Below are 19938 nucleotides of genomic sequence, written 5' to 3'. Positions count from 1 at the left end.
TCAAAACCACAATCAGTCAATACTATAGGCAAAGTCACCAGGGCAGCCATCCCTTCTGCCCATCCATCACAGTCATTAGCAAGATCTATGAGACTGACTTTTCTTTTATGCCACTCTTCAATAGAGAACTCCCCCACCCCCAGTAAACCTTGTTCACTCGCAAGACTATTTCCGTGATGAGGGCACACCGACAAATCAAACCAGAATCAATACATGTATGTTTGAGTGCTACATTTTAAGCAAACTAAAAATATACAGCCCCATAGATTTTTTGTCTCTTTCTAAATGTATTCTCTAGCCTTTAAAAAAGACTCTTACAACATTAGTTTCACAGAGAATAATGGACTGCATTTTTTATCTAAAAACTAAGCAGGAAAACTAAATTGCACCCAATGGCAACAATCTTTAAAAACAAAACACAACAACAAGAAGGTCCTATTATGACAACAAGATCTTCCTTGCACACTGTGGCTTCCTAGTTAATCTAGAAGACTTTCCAGTGAGTCCCAGCATTTTTCTCAATGCCTGGGTTTGCATTTGTACACAGTATCACACTTACTCAATTTCATGAGTTCATAAAGAAGTGAAAGGTTCTCCTTCCTAGCCAATGACAAGATGTTGAGATGCTTCTAAAAGAACTCCAAGACACAGGTTAATAGGATTTCTCCTACTCTCTCAACTCAGAATTCATAACAATAAACCATTTTGTAAATGAAATCTTTATAGGAATTATTTTTGCCTTAATTTAACTCAAGACATTCATGTGTCTGTATCTAAGGAATGTACTTCAAGCTTATGGTAGTGACTTGGAGAACACACTGGCTTCTGAGGGGTGGCTAGAGACACTTCTGGGACCAGATTTTCTGTATGAGAATCACAGCTCCTATTTGAGCCTTGTGCGTCCTGTCCTTATCAGTAAATATAGATCAAAACAGTAACTTCTTCATAAGGATATCATGAGGAGCAAAAGTGTTAACATTCTGTCCAATTCTTCAGTTAAACAGTTAAAAATTCTTATAAAGTGGACATGTATATGCTAAGTTTTCAACAAATATTAGCAACTGTAATTCACATAAAAATCTGTCTGAAACTACATTCTATTTTAACCAGACATGGACGTCTATGCCTGTAATCCCAGGACTAAGGAGACGAGGGCAAGGTGAGTGCTGGGGATTGGAAGCCTCTCTGGGCTACAGAATGAGACCCTGTCAAAGAACAAAAGGAAACAAAGAGCACCCAGCACGGGCCTTAGGAACAGTTCCCGGGGAGGCTGAAGCAGAAAGAGCACAAGTTCTACACCCGCCTCTAGGGCAAGCTCAAGTCCACATCACACAACTTGAGCGGATTCTGTTTCTAAAATGGCTGTGCATACAGCTCAGTGGTAGAACACTTGCTTGGCATGTGAGCATTGCTAGGTTTGGTCCTGGGAGGTAACTAGATGCTGACATGTGTATGAGGAGCAAGCACATGCATAATGAGTATTTCCCTGTCCTCTCTATAAAATAAGTACTTCGCCGGGCGGTGGTGGCGCAAGCCTTTAATCCCAGCACTCGGGAGGCAGAGCCAGGTGGATCTCTGTGAGTTTGAGGCCAGCCTGGGCTACCAAGTGAGTTCCAGGAAAGGCGCAAAGCTACACAGAGAAACCCTGTCTCGAAAAACCAAAATAAATAAAAAATAAAAAAAAATAAGTACTTCACACAGCCTTCAACAGATTCACTTTCATCCCCATCTATTTAATTCCTCAGGTGCTTCTTATGCCACGTGCACACACATGCTCCCACAAGCCACCATCACCATGATAGTGATGGGTTGACTCTGACAGTAGATCTTTATTCCAGGCCATTTGTCAACTACGTGACACAAAGCAAGTCGTCTTCAGATGCGAGAGCCACGTGACAGAACAGTACCTGCCCCTGTGCTTTAAGGTGCCTTAGGTACCTTAAGGACAGCTGCTATCACCACAATGTCTGGTTGAACAGTCCTAAAGCTACGTCCTCATTTATATACTAAATCCAAGGCAGCTCAAGTGAGAAAAAGGCATTTTGTGGCTTCACATCCTGTCAGGAATAGCAAAGAAGACCCCATGATGTGGTTCATATCTGAGCAAGGAAAGAAACCTTGCCTTAAGCAGAGACCTCATGACCCATGGTAATGAGGACTCCATCCTCCTCCATCTTCTAGCCACTCCCTGTAAAATAATGCATCCTGCTGCTGCTTCCCTGCACTGTCACCTGCTGCTTCCCCCGCCCCCACAAATGGCCACACTGGTCCTTACCCCCCGCAGACACTGAGTGGAGACTCAAAGGATCACCAGTAGCCAAGTGTTCTAAATACCATGTCTTGCATCTGCAAACACATACCTGTCGTTTACTCCGCTTTAGTCTTGGCTTCAAAATAACTTTTGGCGGAGTAATATTTACTCGTTGAAATTCTACAAGGAAATAAAAACAAACAGTGCATTTTCCAGACTTCTTTAATAGAAGGCAAAATTTCACTAATTTTTCTTTCTACTTAGTGAGTACATAAACCATTAAGTAATTATGTTGCATTAACCATAAATAAGTATCTAATGGGTAAATACAATACACAAAAGCTCAAGCACATCCGTCCTACTTCATGTCATGTTTTCACAATCATCCTATGAATACCAACACATTCTTTGTTAAAAACCTGCTAAGTAGCCAACCTGAATGATTGAGAAATGGGAGCAAATCCAACACACTCTTAACATGGCCTATTAGGAAACTAATACAGGACACCAAAATTGGACTCAACTGTTACCAGCTCATACACATTCTCTTCCCAAGACAAAATTGATCTAAGGTCTTGTTTGCTATTACAAGGCAATGGGACAATTTGAGTCCCTCTTAACTTGCAGGTCAGAATCACGCATAAACTATTCATGGATATAGATAAATTCATCTCTGGATTCTAGGTGAGTTGTAAGGGAAAACCTTCTACAACGTGATGTGAATGGATGGAACTAGCAAAAATCATCCTGAGTGAGGTAACCCAGATCCAGAAAGACAAATACGGTATGTACTAACTCATAAGTGGATATTAGCTGTAAAGTGATTGCTCCCACACGCATGAGTATATGAGCAGTACAAATTGAACTTGTTGGGTTATTACTAAAAAAAATAGTTGGGAAGGAGTAGAAAGGTAGGGGGATGGATCTGGGAGAAGTTAGGGGGATGTGATTAAAATACATTATATGCATGTATGAAATTCTCAAAGGATTAATAAAGAACACCTTAGAAACATTAATACCAGATAGGTAACATTAGGACAATAAATATCTCAGTAAGAAGGAGTCCTAGTACATAGTGATGAAAGGATCAGTTCACCAAAGACACAGCACTTCTGCCAATCATCCAGGAGCACTCAGCTAAGCCACATTCAGGCCCTTGGCTCTCAGAAACTAAAGTAATAATGTTTATCCACAGCAGCCTCTGTACTAAAAATGGCAAACACAAACAGAAACTGTAAATGTCTTAAATGTTTATTTTCATCTTCTGTGATTCAGTGTATCTGGAAGAGGTTGAGAACTCATTTTGTTTTGTTGTACAAGGGATTAAGCCAGGGCCTCGTGCAAAGCAAACAATAACAAACCCTAAATGTGTGAGGAAACATGCCATGCTATCCCCTGGATTGGAAGTCTCACTACTGAGCTGTCTGTTTTCCCACAGTTAATCTACACATTCAATATGATCTAATAAGAATCTAAGAGGAATTTCAGAAACTGACAAGTTGATTCTAAACTGGTATGAAAATGCAAAGGACCTAGAAGAGCTAATTAATTTGAAAAGGGGTAAAACTGAACAATATGTGCTACCTGATTTCAAAACACACTGTAAAGCCACAGTGAGCAAAACAGTAGACATAGGTGGCTGAATGAGCAGAGGCCAAGGAGGAAACCCTTTTTAGTTGATCAATTAAAAGAAACCATTTTAATACTTAATGGCAATCCAAACAATTCAGTGTTAATCTATCTGACAAAGGCCTTCTATCTGGGGTATGTGATCTTTTTTTATTTTTTAAAAGCTTTTGGCTAAGATCAAATGCAGAATACGTAAATCCTTCTACAATGCAACAACTACAAGAGAAAAATCCGACTGGTGACTAGTAAGCATGCACTACATATCATCAGTCAAAAGACTACCAGACAAAAGCACAGTGCCACAGCACCGTGCACACTGGAGAGGCTAACATCCACCAACACCACAGATTCCCTGTCTCCCGTGCTCAAGCTTTGGGGTAATTACTACCGCCATACGGTGTTTATGTGAGAGCAGAATGACATAAGGATTCCGAAGAAGCCATTCAACAACTTCTCATTAAACAATGTTTTCCAAAGTAGAATCTTTGGATCGATAATATTGGCACCACCTGGGGACATGCCGACATGTCTCAGAACGGAGAATTGAAAGCCCTGGGATGAGGCCAGCAATGGGTGGCTACCAGCCTGCCAGTTCTCTTGGTGACAAGCTGAAGTTTTTTGACACTGATCCCAAGCTAAGCATGCACCTTCCCAGGTCATCCTTAGGTGTTTACTAGAAGAAATAAAAGCACACCTCCACAAAAAGAAATGAACAGAGGGAGGAAAAGGGGACGGAAAGAAAAAGAAAAGACATACAAGAATATTTATGACTGCTTATTGATAACAGCCTGAAACTGGAAAACCCAGAATGTCCGTCAGCATAATTCCTAAGAAGTGTAGTGTATTCATACCACAGAATACACTCAATAATGGAATCAATAAATGATTGCTACTTTTCACAACATAAACTTCATAGGCACATGCTAAGCAGAAGAAACTACATAAACTCCATGGTTCCATAGGTTTAAAGTCCTACAAAAAAGACTAGTCAATAGGAAAAACAGGCAGAAACTATTATAGAAGCAGAAGGCAAGGAGTGGAACTGCACACGGAAGTGTCTCAGGAATAAAAACATTGTATTTTGGGGTCACATGGGAGCCCAATGAGTCACACACAGGGCTTGTGTTTTGTGTGTATCAGTTTCTACAGTGTCAACTGGTCAAACAAAAACAAGATTTTTTTCCCCGCCAAAATGTGTTTCTTCTAAGGAACATTGGTCCCGAGAGACATATCACACAAAAATAAAAGGTTCTATAACCAAACAAGTTGGCAAATGCTGATTATATTATTCCTATCTCTAGGAAATAGGTAGCACCAAGCGAGATGGAGGTGGTAGTGGTGACCTATAACCCTGTTCAATTTTATTCAACCTAAAATAAAGAAACTTACTTCTAACTATCTCGTTTTCTTCTAGTTTGTCACAGTAAATTATAAGTCATCTTGAAAGACAATACCACTTTTAAACTTGACAGTGGCAACCTCTGATTAAAAAACTAGAAACAAGCCAAGCATAGAGTCACAACTGCAACCCCCATCACTCAGGAGGCTAGACAGGATGGTCACTGCAAGCCTGAGGCCAGGGTGGGCTACAAAGTTGGATCCTATCAGAAAAAAAGAAAGTATGCCAAGTCACTTCCATAATTATTGCTGAAAAAAAACCCCGAACAACGCTAAAAAACAATTGTAAGTTTACATTGTACCATTCTTATACTGAAGTCTTTGGTGGGGAATCTTTATTACTTTAAATATTAATCAATGCTGATTGCTTCCAGTAAGACCTATTATACTGTAGTCTTATTCTCACACAGCCATTCATGATTAATTTTGTTCCCATAACTGGCATTATAAAAAGTTTCATAAAGTTGATGAAAGGTATGCGTCGCTGCAGAGGAAGAGCATCTGTGTGTTTACTGGCAGACTTTCCTAAGTAGTGGGCTCTTCTTCAAATTTTATTATTTTGTATGTGTGCAATGCTGGGGGCGTGCATCCTCACGTGGAGGGCAGAGGAAAACTGTGGAGTCTGTTCTCTCCAGTTTTCATGTGGGTTCTGGGGGCAGGAGTGGGTCACTAGGCTTGTGTGGTAAGTGCCGTTAGCCACTGAGCAACCTCACAGGCCTCCACAACAGTGGATTCCATCAAATGGGATCTTCCATCCCTTCACCAAAGTAGAAAGAGTTAGTTTCTCTTCAGGGGAACTACAGAGGCTGATGGGTTACAACTCAATCTAGGGAGGAAGGGCGTTAGAATTGAACATCCGCTTCACTCTCTAACAAGGCGATATCAGCTATTAAACTGCTTCTCTAACAGTGCTTTGGGGTTTGCTTTAGGACGGCAATGTTTTCATGTCTTCCCGAGAGGCTCTCAAAGTATCATCATTCTTGTCCTTTCGTAGCTGGGGACCTTGGGAAAGACAAACTAGCTGAACCTCTGCTTCCTCATCTTCAAAAAAAAGGAGTTTTATTAACATACAAAGCTACTGAAAAAGCGAAGTTAACTAAAAGGAGCTAAAGACAAACGTCCACTGCATAATCAGTATTCCCCAAACATGGGGTCCTGGCACTGAGGTCAGCTCAGCTTGTCACGTGACATGTGGATGTACCTCTCAGTCAACATTTACAGCTATTAAGCTATAAACATCTGTGTTCACAAACCATCATTTCACAAGGATGGATTTTCACATCGCTTACCATTTTTACTCTAAAATTATTTCTCATCCCTAACATTGAGTCTTAATTTCTTGAGAGTTCTTTCTATGTGCTTAAGCCATATTTTTCTGAATTCCTCAACTATAAACAAGAAGTCAGTTTGCATTTCATTATTTCCTTTGGTGTAACTTGACAGTCGCTCCAAAATGTCATGAGCAACTGTCAATTATTATTTAACATATATATTGGTTCTAAAGTAGTAACCGAATTACTGGGTTGTCATTTAAAAGAAATTCCCAACACAAATATCATACCAGTTGGAAGGTCATCCAAGGGGAATTCAAACAGTCTGGACTTGTAAACCGAGTGAAAATGAGACTCCTCCTGCAATAACAGAGAGGGCGGAGATTAAGCACAGGTGAAGCAGCATCCTGAAAGGCTGCAGGCAGTCACAGCTGGAGAAGCTAGGGCCCTGAGGGAGCAGCAGCTCCACTACAAGTTCTCCAGGCCTCGAGGGGCCATGAGCCACTGCACAGCCCACTCTCCACTGCCTTCTCCCAGCACTACCGCCACCCACTGCAACGAAAAAGCCTCGCAGGCCGAGAAGCCAAAGCTGCAGTAATGGAAAATAAACAAATGGACCTATTTCCCCAAGGGAATGCAAGACATTGGGGAAAATGGGTTAATGACTGCTCCTTCACAGATCACCGCCCCTACTTTAAGAGCCCGATAGCTTTGGTAGGCAGTGACCGAAGCTACCAATTTTCCTGGTGACTGCAAGCAAGATGACAGGTACAAGGGACGCCCAGAATCTTGACATAGATAGTTCTAGAAAGCAAGAAATAATGCAACACTTTTTCTTCTAAGCAAAATTATTAAACATTCAAATGATTTCATCTGGCTTCATCTAGGTACAGAGAACTAGTATGTCATAGCATGGAAGTTAAATACAACCTCTAAAAAGTCAGTGTCCTGTGAAGTGATAAAGCAGCCTTGCTAGGTACTCAGGGAACACACAGGCAGACAGTTTCCCAAACAGAGTTGTTTAACAGGTGAAAAAACAATGTGCATTCCCGGAAATTACCTCCTCTGTAAATGTTTGACCAACATTGAATGAAACAAGGATGTTCATTTGTATATGTAAAGCAAGGATTGAAAACCATATTGTTTCCCTGTAGTCTATCATAGATTTGGTCTTAGCCAAAGAGCAACAAGGACATTGTAGTCTATAATGTTAACCCAATCCTTTCCTAATTTGTTCCAACATTAGTTAATGTTCCAACACCACTGAGGAGACAACTAAGGAGTCCTAGGTTTCTGTAACTTCCCTAGCGTGAGCCTTGAAAACAACATGCAGAGTAGAAAAGTATGGAATCGAAAAGAAAGGAGACAGGTGAAAATCGCGCGTCTGTGAATTTTATCTGTTGTGGATTGAATGTCTGTATCACATCCCAGATTCATAGCAACATACTGATGGTGGTGGCTGTTAGGTCATGTCACTGTGTCTGGGGAGAGGGCCTATGCAGAAATAATGCAGGTTAAATGAGGCTGAAAGAATGGCGCCCTGATCCAGTATGGCTGATGTCCTCATATGGAGAGGAAGAGATGATCAGAAATCTCTCTCTGCCAAGTAAAAATGCAGCAGGAAGGCAACCACCGGCCACCCAAGGCAAGAGCCCTCACAGGACACCAACCCTACCGCCCGCCACCTCAATTTTAATGTCACAGCATGTGACATTAAACTGTGAGAAAACACTTCGTTGTATAAGCTGCACAGTCATGATATTTGGTGTGGTTGTCTAAACTAAGGCACCTCACGTGACAGAGAGAAGTGGTGGACACACTTCAGGGAAAGTAGTCCCAACATAAGAGAGGAAAGGCAAAAAAAAATTAAAAACTAAAAACTGTGCTTGACGTGTGTGTGTGTGTGTGTGTGTGTGTGTGTGTGTGTGTGTGTGTGTGTGTAGTCCTGGCTCTGACAATATAAAAACATACAAAGGGTGGTGGGAAGGGCAGGAAAGAAGAACAAAGGTCTCAGCACCAATGCTGATATTCGCACAGCAAGCAGAGCACTTACTTGGGAGGTCTCATTTTCTTCTGGCTCAATGAGATATGTGTGGTTCCCATCATAGAACATCCCACTGCCAAGCACAAGAAAAGAATTAGACACAGCTGTCAAGTCTCATCCAGACCAAGATCATCTTAGGGTCAGCAGCACAGGACTGGTTACTTTCACTGTCTATTTCCCGGACCTCCCCATCCTCAGCAGACACGTGGCACATCACACAGGCAGAGCATGCATGCACACACACACACACACTTCTATGAGGCAAAGTGCCCTTTCCCTGAACTAGCTAAAGGCAGATCCTCCTATCTTGAACTCCAAGCTCAAGACTGAATTCTCTGTTTTCCATTATTCTTCCAACATGGAATTCTGAGACTTACAATATAAAGGCCACCCTAGAATATCTGTGAAAATATAAACCTCGAAGAACCGTTCTCAGATTTCCAGGCCGGGACTCTGGAGGCCATATTTGAAACAAGTCCCAGGCCAGAGAGGCTGCATACTCTTTTAATCCTAGGGTGCTCTGTTAGTTCTGCCTCAAAATTAAACAAGTCTTGGAAGCTGGAAGAGGCGAGACAAGCTTGCAATCCCAAGTAGGTGGCAGCAAGAAGATGACACGGTCAAGGCTGACCTGGGAAAATTCATGAGAGCCTGTCCAAACATCAAATGTTAAAAAGAACAGCAGGTAAGGGTACAGCTTGGTGGTGGAGCATTTGCCTAACATACACAGTCGTCCAGTACTGGGAAAAACAACAAAGCCCACAATAACAAAACACCTCGGTGATACTGATGACACAGGCTGCCCGAGATCACCCTGAGAACAGCCCCCAACCACACATTGGAAGGTGCTTTGGTAATAAGGTGAATGCATTTGAACAACCTGCCCTGAACTAAATCTTTCCACAACCCTATGAGGGAGAAGCCATGACCATGTCCACTGTGCAGGAGGGACACTGAAGTGACCTTCCTCAATTCCATATCCCATAGAAGGAAGACAAGAAGCTATGCATTCTGGGTACATGAACTGACCATCTGCAATCTGAGGCCACCTCCGTTCATTCATTCAGCAGGAACTGACAGAGTCCCAACAATGCACAGCTGCACATGCAGGAGGTGGGTAGTAAGGAAAACGCACCAATTTTCTGTCCCTGTGTCGAATTACATTTTAGGGAGAATAAAAACATAAACACATAATAAGGAAGGCAATGTAAGTTAGGTGGACATGGATTTTATGGTGGGAATCAAGCAGGTTCAAGTTAATAATTAGCACTAGAAGACTGGGTGTGGGAAAGCTATACGAGAAGAGGAGGTTTCTCCTAGGAGTTCGGGTCAAGGCTTCACAAAGAAGATGGTCCACCTACACTGTACAAAGGGCATTTCAGATGCTCTCATGGCATTATTCGGGAACAGTGAGAGGACAACACAGTGATAGTGGAATGAGCAGGGGACAGTAACAGAAACACTCAGTCAGAGGCCTGCTGGGGACACAGTAGGTAGTCTCTCCTGAGGCCTGCTGGGGACACAGTAGATAGTCTCTCCTGAGGCCTGCTGGGGACAAAGTAGATAGTCTCTTTTGAGGGCCCTGGCTGTTCCTCTAATGAGAAGATTGTCACACAGGCTTCTAAAGAGAGGAAACGCCTTTTCTCTCTTTTGTTTATTGTTTGTTTATTGAGACAATGCCAATCAACCTGAGGCTGGCTCTGAATTAACAGCAATCTTTCTGCCTCTGCCTCCCAAGACCTAAAATTGCAGGCCTGAGCCATTATGCTTGTTTCTCCCCTTGGTTCTCTTCTTCTAAAATATCACTGCTACCGTGGTACACTACTCTATAGAATAGCAAGACTAAGAGCAGGGATTAGTAGAACAGGATCACTATAATAACGGGAGAGAAAGAAGGTAGTGGTAATAACAGAAGTGGTGAGAACTGGCCAAATTCTGGAGGGTGTGTGTATGTGTCTATCTGTCTGTGTCTGTGTGTCTGTGTATGCATATGCATTTGCACGTATGTGTTTCTTTTTGCTGTTGAGGATTGAACCCAGGGCCTCACAGGCTAAGCACATGTTATAACACTGAGCCACATGCCCAGCCTAGACATATTTTGAAAGGAGAAACAAAAAGATTTGTTGAGAAGTTTGATATGGACTTTGCCGGAAAAAAAAAGTATCAACAAAGACACCAAGGTTTGACCTGAGCAGTGTAAAGCCAGCATTGACATTAAACAAAATAACAATTGCAGAAAAAACACAGTACGCAGCCCCAGCAGGCAGAAGACAGGAAGGAGGGCACAAATCAAGAGTGGCTTGGGACCTCTTATGCTGGAGATGACTATCTGCTGTTTAGAAACCCTATAAAGGGGTGCCTTAGTTACTGTTTTGCTGTGAAGAGACACCATAACCAAGGCAACTTATACAAGAAAGCATTTAATTGGGAGCTTGCATACAGTCCTTGATCATCATGGTGGGAAGTATGGCAACAAGCAGGCGTGTGCTGGAGAAGTACCTGAGAGCTACATCCCAATCCTCAGGAAGGAGGCAGAGAGAGAGACTGGGATTTTGAAACCTCAAAGCTCACCCCAAGTGACACACCTCTTCCAACAAGGCCACACCTCCTAATCCCTTCTAAACAGTTCACCAACTAGATATGAGCCTATGGGGCCAGTCTCCTAACAACCACCACAGCGGGGTTTGAAATACACATGGCTTCATCTCCTGCTCAGAGAACTCCTGACACCCTTCTGGTTAGAGGAACACAGTGTTTCTACTGAGATCAGGTGCCTCATGGTGCTACTCATACTCATTTCTGTTCAGGCACCTAAGGGGAACAGGCTGTGATCCTCTACATTAACTTTTCAGTTTAGGGTTTAAATGCTCACATGATAGCCAAGCTGTTAGACACAGAATAGTATTTGTCTCTCATTGATAATGTTATGAAATCTACTGGTTTTCCTGAGCTATAATTACAGTGGTTTCCAGGTCCACCGCTGTCTAAATTCTTTCATTCCTGCTGGAACATCTTCCACATGTCTTAAATTCTCATATACCCACAGAATAGCCATCTCACTTCTGCACAGTTTTCAATGTTAGTGTACTTTCTGAATATGGATGACACTGAATTTGGAACTTGAAGATAAACAGATGAGCTGGGCAGTGGTGTACACACCTTTAATCCCAGCACTCGGGAGGCAGAGGCAGGTGGATCTCTTGTGAGTTCAAGGCCAGCCTGGTCTATAAGAATGAGTTCCAGGAAAGGCGCCAAAGCTACACAGAGAAACCTTGTCTTGGGGGAAAAAAAAAGATAAATAGATGTAGTATTAAAAATATACTATTAGTGATATATATCTGTTTTGACTCCTCTTCAAAACAGATAAACTATGACAGACATTTTTGTATCGCTGCTAATAACTGGTCAGATCCACCCAGAATACTATATAACCATTAACCTTTGCCAACGTTCACATGACAAGCAGATTATTTTGTTTAAATACGGTGTTACTACCTGTCATAGTTTTTGTGAACATGGAACAAACCGAGACCTACTTGGGAAGAGGGGATTTCCACTGAACTACCTTCCTTAGATGGGCCTGCAGACAAGCCTCTAGGGTATTTTCTTGAGTGATGACTGACATGGAGGGCCCGGCCTACTGTAGGCAGTACCAACCCTGATGGGTCTGGGTTTTATAAGAAAGCAAGCTGAGCAAGCCAGGGAGAGCAAGCCAGTAAGCAGCATTCCTCCACAGTTCTTCGTCAGTTCTTATCCTGCCTTGAATTCCTGCCCTGACTTCCCCTGAAGATGGACTACAGTGTTTAAAGCTGAAATAAGTCCTTTCCTCCCCAAGTTGCTTTTGGTCAGTGTTTCTTCACAGCAATAAGAAGCAAACTAGAATAATGTCCAATGGGAAAATAAGGTTTTGGTTTTTTTTTTCATTTTCTCTGGGTTTCAATGCATGTTGTGTAAGAAAGCATCATTAAGTAGAAAGAAAGAATCTGAAATTATTTGCACTTAGAAGATCTGATTCCCTCCTGCTCAACTGAACCATGCCCACTCTCAGTTCCTGTCCACCATATCCTAAACCTTCCCCTCCTTGTCATGGTATCCCATCCCCTAGCTCCAGCATAGGCCTCCTGCTTGACCAGAGGCCACACCAGAACCAAAGGTTGTCTGCTTTCCCAAGCACTATCCTACTCAGTGCCCACCCAGCCTAACCCCAATTGCTTCACCCTTCCCATCACGATATCCCAGCTTCCAACTCCTACAGAGGAACCCCTGCTCAAAGAGAGGCCATCTCAGCCCTCCAACTCTACTCAACCACAGGCCATTCCAGCCAGAAGACCAGAAAGGAAACAGAAACCAAGGGACAAAACACCCAAACAACAAAGACAAACTCAGAAATGGACATCTAGAGCTATAACCACCCCAAACGGTATGCCTAAACACCAGTATAAGAACACATCCAGGAAATCTGGGACATTATAAAAAGACCAACCCTAAGATAACAGGAATAGAAGAAGGAGAAGAATCCCAGCTCAAAGGCCCAGAAAATATTTTTAACAAAATCATAGAAGAAAATTTTCCTAACCTAAAGAAGGACATGTCTATAAAAGTACAAGAAGCTTACAGAACATCAAATGGATTGTACCAGTAAAGAAAATTTCCTCGCCACATAATCACCGAAACACTAAACATACAGAACAAAGAATATTAAAAGCTCCAAGGGAAAAAGGCCAAGTGACATATGAAGTCAGACCTATTAGAATTATACCAGACTTCTCAATGGAGCCCCTAAAAGCCAGAAGTGCTTGGAAAGATATCCTACAGACTCTAAGAGACCATAGATGCCAGCCCAGACTACTATATCCAGCAAAACTTTTAATCACCATATGTAGTGATATATTGTGTACCCTAATAAAGCTTGCCTGAGGATCAGAGGACAGAGCTAGCCACTAGATTAGACGTGGATCCCAGGCAGTGGTGGCACACACCCTTAATCCTATCACTCAGGAGGCAGAGATCTGTCTGGATCTCTGTGAGTTCAAGGCCACACTGGAAATAGAGCCAGGCAGTGGTGGTACACACATTTAATCCCAGTACTGGGAAGCACACTTGCCTTTAATCTCAGGAAGTGATAACAGGGTGGAGAAAGGTATATAAGGCGCGAGGAAACAGGAACTAAGGCAGTTCAGCTGAGACCCTTTCAGGTGAAGACTCAGAGGATTTCAGTCAGAGGATTCATGGAGTTGGTGAGGTAATAGGTGGTGGTTGTGGCCTGTTCTGCTTCTCTGAACTTCATCTGGCTATGGGTTTTTTATTAAAAGACCATCTAAGATTCAAACAACCATAGATGGAGAAAACAAGATATTCCATGATAAAGTCAAATTTAGACAATATCTATCCACAAATTCAGCCCTACAGCAGAAGGTACTAGAAGGAAAGTTCCAACCCAAGGAAATTAACTACACACATAAAAACACAGGAAATAAATAACTTCACACCAGCAAAACCAAAAGGGAAACACACACAGACACACACTACCACCACCACCACAAACATCATAATAACAGGAATTAACCATCATTGGTCATGGATATCTCCCAATATCAATGGACTCAATTCCTGAATTAAAAGATAAAGACTAACAGAACGGATGAAAAAACAGAATCCATCCTTCTGCAGCATACAAGAAACACACCTCAACATCAAAGATAGACATTACCTCAAAGTAAAGGATTGGAAAAAGGTTTTCCAAGCAAATGGACCTAAGAAACAAGCTAGTATGGCCATTCTAATATCTAACAAAATAGACTTCAAACCAAAATTGATTAAAAGAGACAGGAAGGACACTTCATACTCATCAAAGGAAAAAATCTACCAAGATAATTTTTCAATTCCTAATCTCTATGCTCCAAACACAAGAGTAGCCATGTTTGTAATGGAAACACTAATAAAGATTAAATCACACACCAACTCTTACACATTGATAGTGGGAGACTTCAATACCCAACTCTCACCAATGGACAAGTCATCCAGACAAAAACTAAACAGAGAAATACTGGAGCTAACAGACATGATGAATGAAATGTACCTTTCACCCAAACACAAAAGAATACACCTTGTTTTCAGTACCTAATGGAGCATTTTCCAAAATTGACCACATACTCAGAAACAAAGCAACAGATACAAGAAAACTGAAATAACCCCCTGCATTGTATCAGACCACCATAGATTAAAGCTGGATTTTAACAACAATAGAAACAACAGAAAGCCTACAAACTCATGGAAACTGAACAACTCTCTGCTGAATGACTACTAGGTCAAGGATGAAATAAAGAAAGAAATTAAAGACTTCCTAGAATTCAATGAAAATAAATGCACAACATACCCAAACTAGTGGGGCACAATGAAAGCAGTGCTAAGAGGAAAGTTCATAGCACTAAGTGCCTTCATAAAGAAATTAGAGAGATCTCACACTAGCAACTTAACAGCACATCTGAAAGCTCTAGAACAAGAAGAAGCAAGCACACCCAAAAAGGGTAGATGGTAGGAAACAATCAAACTGAGGGCCTAAATCAATAACATAGAAACAAAGAGAGCAACACAAAAGATCAATGAAACAACGTGTACTGGCTGGTTTTGTGTGTCTACTTGACACAAGCTAGAGTCATCAGAGAGGAAGGAGCCTCAGTTAAGGAAATGCCTCCATGAGATCCAGCTGTAAGGCATTTTCTCATTTAGTAATCAGTGGGGGAGGGACCAGCCCATGGTGGGTGGTGCCATCCCTGGGCTACTGGACCTGGGTTCTGTAAAAAAGCAGGCTGAGCTAGCCATGGGAAACAAGCCAGTAAGCAGCACCCCTCCATGGCCTCTGCATCAGCTCCTGCTTCCAGGATCCTGCCCTGTTTGAGTTCCTGTCCTGACTTCCTTCAGTGATGAACAGCAATGCTGAAATGTAAGACAAATAAACCATTTCCTCCTCAACTTGCTTTTTAGTCATGATGTTTTGTTAGCACAATCAAAACACTAACTAAGGCATAAAGAGTTAGTTCTTTGAGAAAAATCAACAAGATAGACAAACCCTTATCCAAACTAACTAAAAGACACACAGAGAATATCCAAATTAACAAAATCAGAAATGAAAAGGGGGACATAACAACAGACACCCAGGAAATCCAAAGAATCATTAGGTCATATTTTAAAAACCTATACTCCACCAAACTGGAAAATCTAAAAGAAACAGATAATTTTCTTGAGAGATACTACTTACTAAAGTTAAATCAAGATCAGATAAATAATTTAAATAGACCTATAACCCTTTAGAAGCAGTCATTAAAAGTCTTTCGGAAAAAAAAAAAAAAACAAAAAAACAAAAACAGGGCCAGGTGCTTTTAGCCCAGATTCTACCAGAATTGGACAGAAGAGCTAGTGTCAATACTTCTCAAATTATTTCACAAAATGGAAACAGAAGTAATGTTGCCAAATTCACTTTATGAGGCCACAATCACCCTGATACCCAAACGACACAAAGATTCAACAAGGAAAGAGAGTTACAGACCAATTTCCTTCATGAACATAGATGCTAAAATAATCGCAAACCAAATCCAAGAACAACATCAAAAAGATCATCCACGCCGGGCGGTGGTGGCGCACGCCTTTAATCCCAGCACTCGGGAGGCAGAGCCAGGCGGATCTCTGTGAGTTCGAGGCCAGCCTGGACTACCAAGTGAGTCCCAGGAAAGGCGCAAAGCTACACAGAGAAACCCTGTCTCGAAAAACCAAAAAAAAAAAAAAAAAAAAAAGATCATCCACAATGATCGAGTAGGCTTCATCCCAGAGATGTAGGAATAGTTAACATATGAAAATCAGTCAATATAATCCACCATATACACAAACTGAAAGAAAAAATACCACATGATAGTCTCATTAGATGCAGAAAAAATTTGACAAAATCCAACAACCCTTCAGGATACAAGTCTTGGAGAGATCAGGGATAAAAGGAACATACCTAAACATAAAAAAAGGCAATTTACAGCAAACTGATTGCCAACATCAAATTAAATGAAGAGAAACTCAAAGCAATTCCACTAAAATCAGGAATAAGACAAGGCTGTCCACTCTCTGCATATCCATTCAATAAATAGTAATTTAAGTTCTAGCTGGAGCAATAAGACAATGGAAGGAGATCAAGGGGATACAAATTGGAAAGGAATAGCTGAAAGCATTATTATTGCAGATGATATGATAGTATATAATGAGGACTATTGGAGTTCAGTCCCTCGATAGCCCTCTCTCAGGGTCCGTGGAAGAATCCACAATCAGCTGATAATCTAATCTTAGATGATATGAAATGAATCTATGTACTCAAAACTCTTTAGTCCATACATTTTATTCTTCTGAGTCAATTCTCTCTACACAGCTTCTTTCTGCTCTCATAAATTGCTCCTCTCTTGCCTAATACTCTCCACCTCTTTCTGCTCTTCCCTCTAAGTGCTATTTTAATTCCTTCATTTTAGTTCTGCCTCATCTTAGTCTTCTTTCTTATTTTGTTCTTACCCACCTAGTTCTTCCCTTCTGGCTCGTCCTCATCTTCCATCTCGTCCTTCTAGTTCTCTCTTCTAGTCTTCCAATCTAGTTCTCTTCCAATCTAGTTCCCCCAAGTCTCTGAGGTTTACAGTTATATACCCCTGCAATAGCAATGACCTGGCTAAGGTCACCAGGCTTGAATTCCCTCAGGGACAAAAGGAGGGGCAACAAGATCTACACAAAAAGGCGGTAATTGTCAGCTATCATTTGTAACCCAAAAGGGAAGTGACTAATGGGATGAATCAACTGAGAGCCAAATTCAGTTAATATCTAAGCAAAGAGGATTTATGTGATCAAACTATATTCTTAGAAGTGGTTAGTTGAAATGTTAAGAACCTATAGAACCTATAAGTCATGAGGTCATGAGTGAAAATAAAACTGCCTTCTTTTTTCCTTTGATCCCCTAATCTATCCAAGCTATCTCAGCTCCTGTCTTTTTCTGGCAGGGCAGGGGAGTGTACTTGCTGGCTAGGCATCTTGGCTAGAAAACTTCCATCACAGCTAGATGCACCTGGTAATTGTTAAAAAGGATATCTAAAACTAGAAATAAGATTTGGAAAAGGGGAAAGTTAAGCTTAATTAGCACGTCTGCCAGGCCTTCTCAAGCAGATACTCTGGATGCTTAAGTCTGTTCCCAGAGAGTCTGGGAGGTATCTCAGATAAGATACTTTCCTCCACCCAGAGATGGTCCTGGCCAGATGCTGCTAATGACAATAATTACAGAAAGGCCTGAAATTAGGAATTTTGACTGTGTTGGTTGTTAGCACAGTTGGAGAAACTTATACAAATTGTATAAGGGGAAATTGTGCCCAATGAATGATGGAAAAGCTATAATAGCACACGAGAAATTCATAGCAGGAGACAGCTAATAATCAAAAGCCAGCATCACCAAGACTCCTTGAGCCTTGGTCTCATCCTCTGGAAGAGTCCTTAACTCTTCCAGGTATGGCTTTGTCATAATCAGCCGAATTCCTACTTCACATTATTTTTGTGGCCTGAAGCGAGTATACATAAGCAACTTCAAAAATTCTATCAGGGAACTCCTACAGCTGATAAATACCTTTAGTGAAATGGCTGGATACAAAAATATCCCTACTTCCCCCACCCCCCCAAAAAAATCAGTAGCCCTTCTATCAACACATGACAAACCTGCTAAGAAAGAAACCAGGGAAACAATATTCTTCACATAGCCACAAATAATATAAAGTATCCTGGGGTAACTCTAACCAACAAGTGAAAGGCCTCTACAGCAAAACCTGTAAGTCTTTGAACAAAGAAATTGAAGAAGCTATCAGAAGATGGAAAGATCTGCCATCAGTAGGATTAACATAGTAAAACTGGTCATCTTACCAATAGCAATCTACAGATTGAACATAATCCCCATCAAAATTTCAACAGACTTTGAAAGGGCAATACTCAACTTCATACAGAAAAACAAAAAACCCCAGATAGCTAAAGCAATCCCGTACAATAAAAGAACATCCAGAGGTATTACCATCCCTGATTCAAAGCTGTATTACAGAGATATAGTAATAAAAACCACATGGTATTAGCATAAAAATAGACAGGTTGATCAATGGAATTGAATTGAAGACCCAGACGTAAGTCTACACACCTATGGACACCTGATTTTTGACAAAGAAGCTAAAATTATACAATGGAAAAAAGAGAGTATTTTTAACAAATGGTGCTGGTCTAATGAGATGTCTGTATTTAGAAGAATGCAAATAGATCCATATCTATCACCCTGTACAAAACTCAAGTTCAAGTGGATCAAAGACCTCAACATAAAATCAGATACACTGAACCTGATAGAAGAGAAAGTGGGGAATACCCTTGAAGACACTGACATAGAAGACAACTTCCTGAACAGAATACTAATAGCCAGACACTAAGAACAACAATCAATAAATGGGAACTTAGGAAACTGAAAAGTTTCTGTAAGGCAAAGGACATTGTGGTGGTTTGAAAGAAAACAGCTTCCAAAGGAAGTGGCACTATTAGGAGGTGTGGCCTTGTTGGAGGAAGTGTGTCACTGCGGAGGCAGGCTTTGAGTTCTCATATATGCTCAAGCCATGCCAGTGAGACAGATCATTTCCTGTTGCCTGCACAAGATGTAGAATTCTTAGCTACCTCTCCAGCACCATGTCTGCCTGCATACTGCCATGTCTCATCATGATGATAATGAACTGAACTTCTGAACTGTCAGCTACCCAATTAAATGTTTTCCTTTATAAGAGTTGTTTTGGTCATAGTATCTCTTCACAGCAATAGAAACCCTACTAAGATAGACACTGTTAATGGGACAAAACGGCAGCCTACAGAATGGGAAAAGATTTTCAACAACTTTATATCCAATAGAGTGTTAATATCCAATATATAAAGAAACTAGACATCAACAAACCAAATAATCCAGTTAAAAAATGGGGTAGAGATCTAAACAGACAATTCACAACAGAGGAATCCCAAATGGCTGAGAAACACTTAAAGAAATGTTCAAGATCCTTAGCCACCAGGGAAATGCAAAGTAAAACTAATTTGATATTCCATCTTACACCTGTCAGAATGGCTAAGAACAAAACACAAGTGACAGGTCATGCTGGTGAGGATGTGGAACAAGGGGAACACTCCTCCATTGGTGGTGGGAATGCAAACTTGTACCAACACTATGGAAATCAATATGGTGGTTCCTCAGAAAACTGGGAATTGATCTACCTCAAGACCGAGTTATATCACTCTTATACCCAAACAACACTCCATCCTACAACAAGGAC

The 19938-nt window shown here is 41.2% G+C and overlaps 1 protein-coding gene across 1 annotated transcript in view; it reads right to left on the bottom strand.

The window, feature by feature from the left end:
• Adam22 (ADAM metallopeptidase domain 22) overlaps positions 1-19938 on the bottom strand; it is a 222125-nt gene that overhangs the window by 60862 nt on the left and 141325 nt on the right. The window contains exons 7-9 of the mRNA XM_059256452.1: positions 8603-8666; positions 6840-6909; positions 2361-2431 (exon numbers count right to left, since the gene is read on the bottom strand). Of these exons, the coding sequence (XP_059112435.1) occupies positions 2361-2431; positions 6840-6909; positions 8603-8666 (205 nt within the window). The remainder of the gene's footprint in view (positions 1-2360; positions 2432-6839; positions 6910-8602; positions 8667-19938) is intronic.

Source organism: Peromyscus eremicus, chromosome 3 (assembly GCF_949786415.1).
Source record: "Peromyscus eremicus chromosome 3, PerEre_H2_v1, whole genome shotgun sequence".
NCBI lineage: Eukaryota > Metazoa > Chordata > Mammalia > Rodentia > Cricetidae > Peromyscus > Peromyscus eremicus.
Note: the sequence above shows the minus strand (reverse complement) of the source record. Positions and strands in the feature narration are given on the sequence as shown.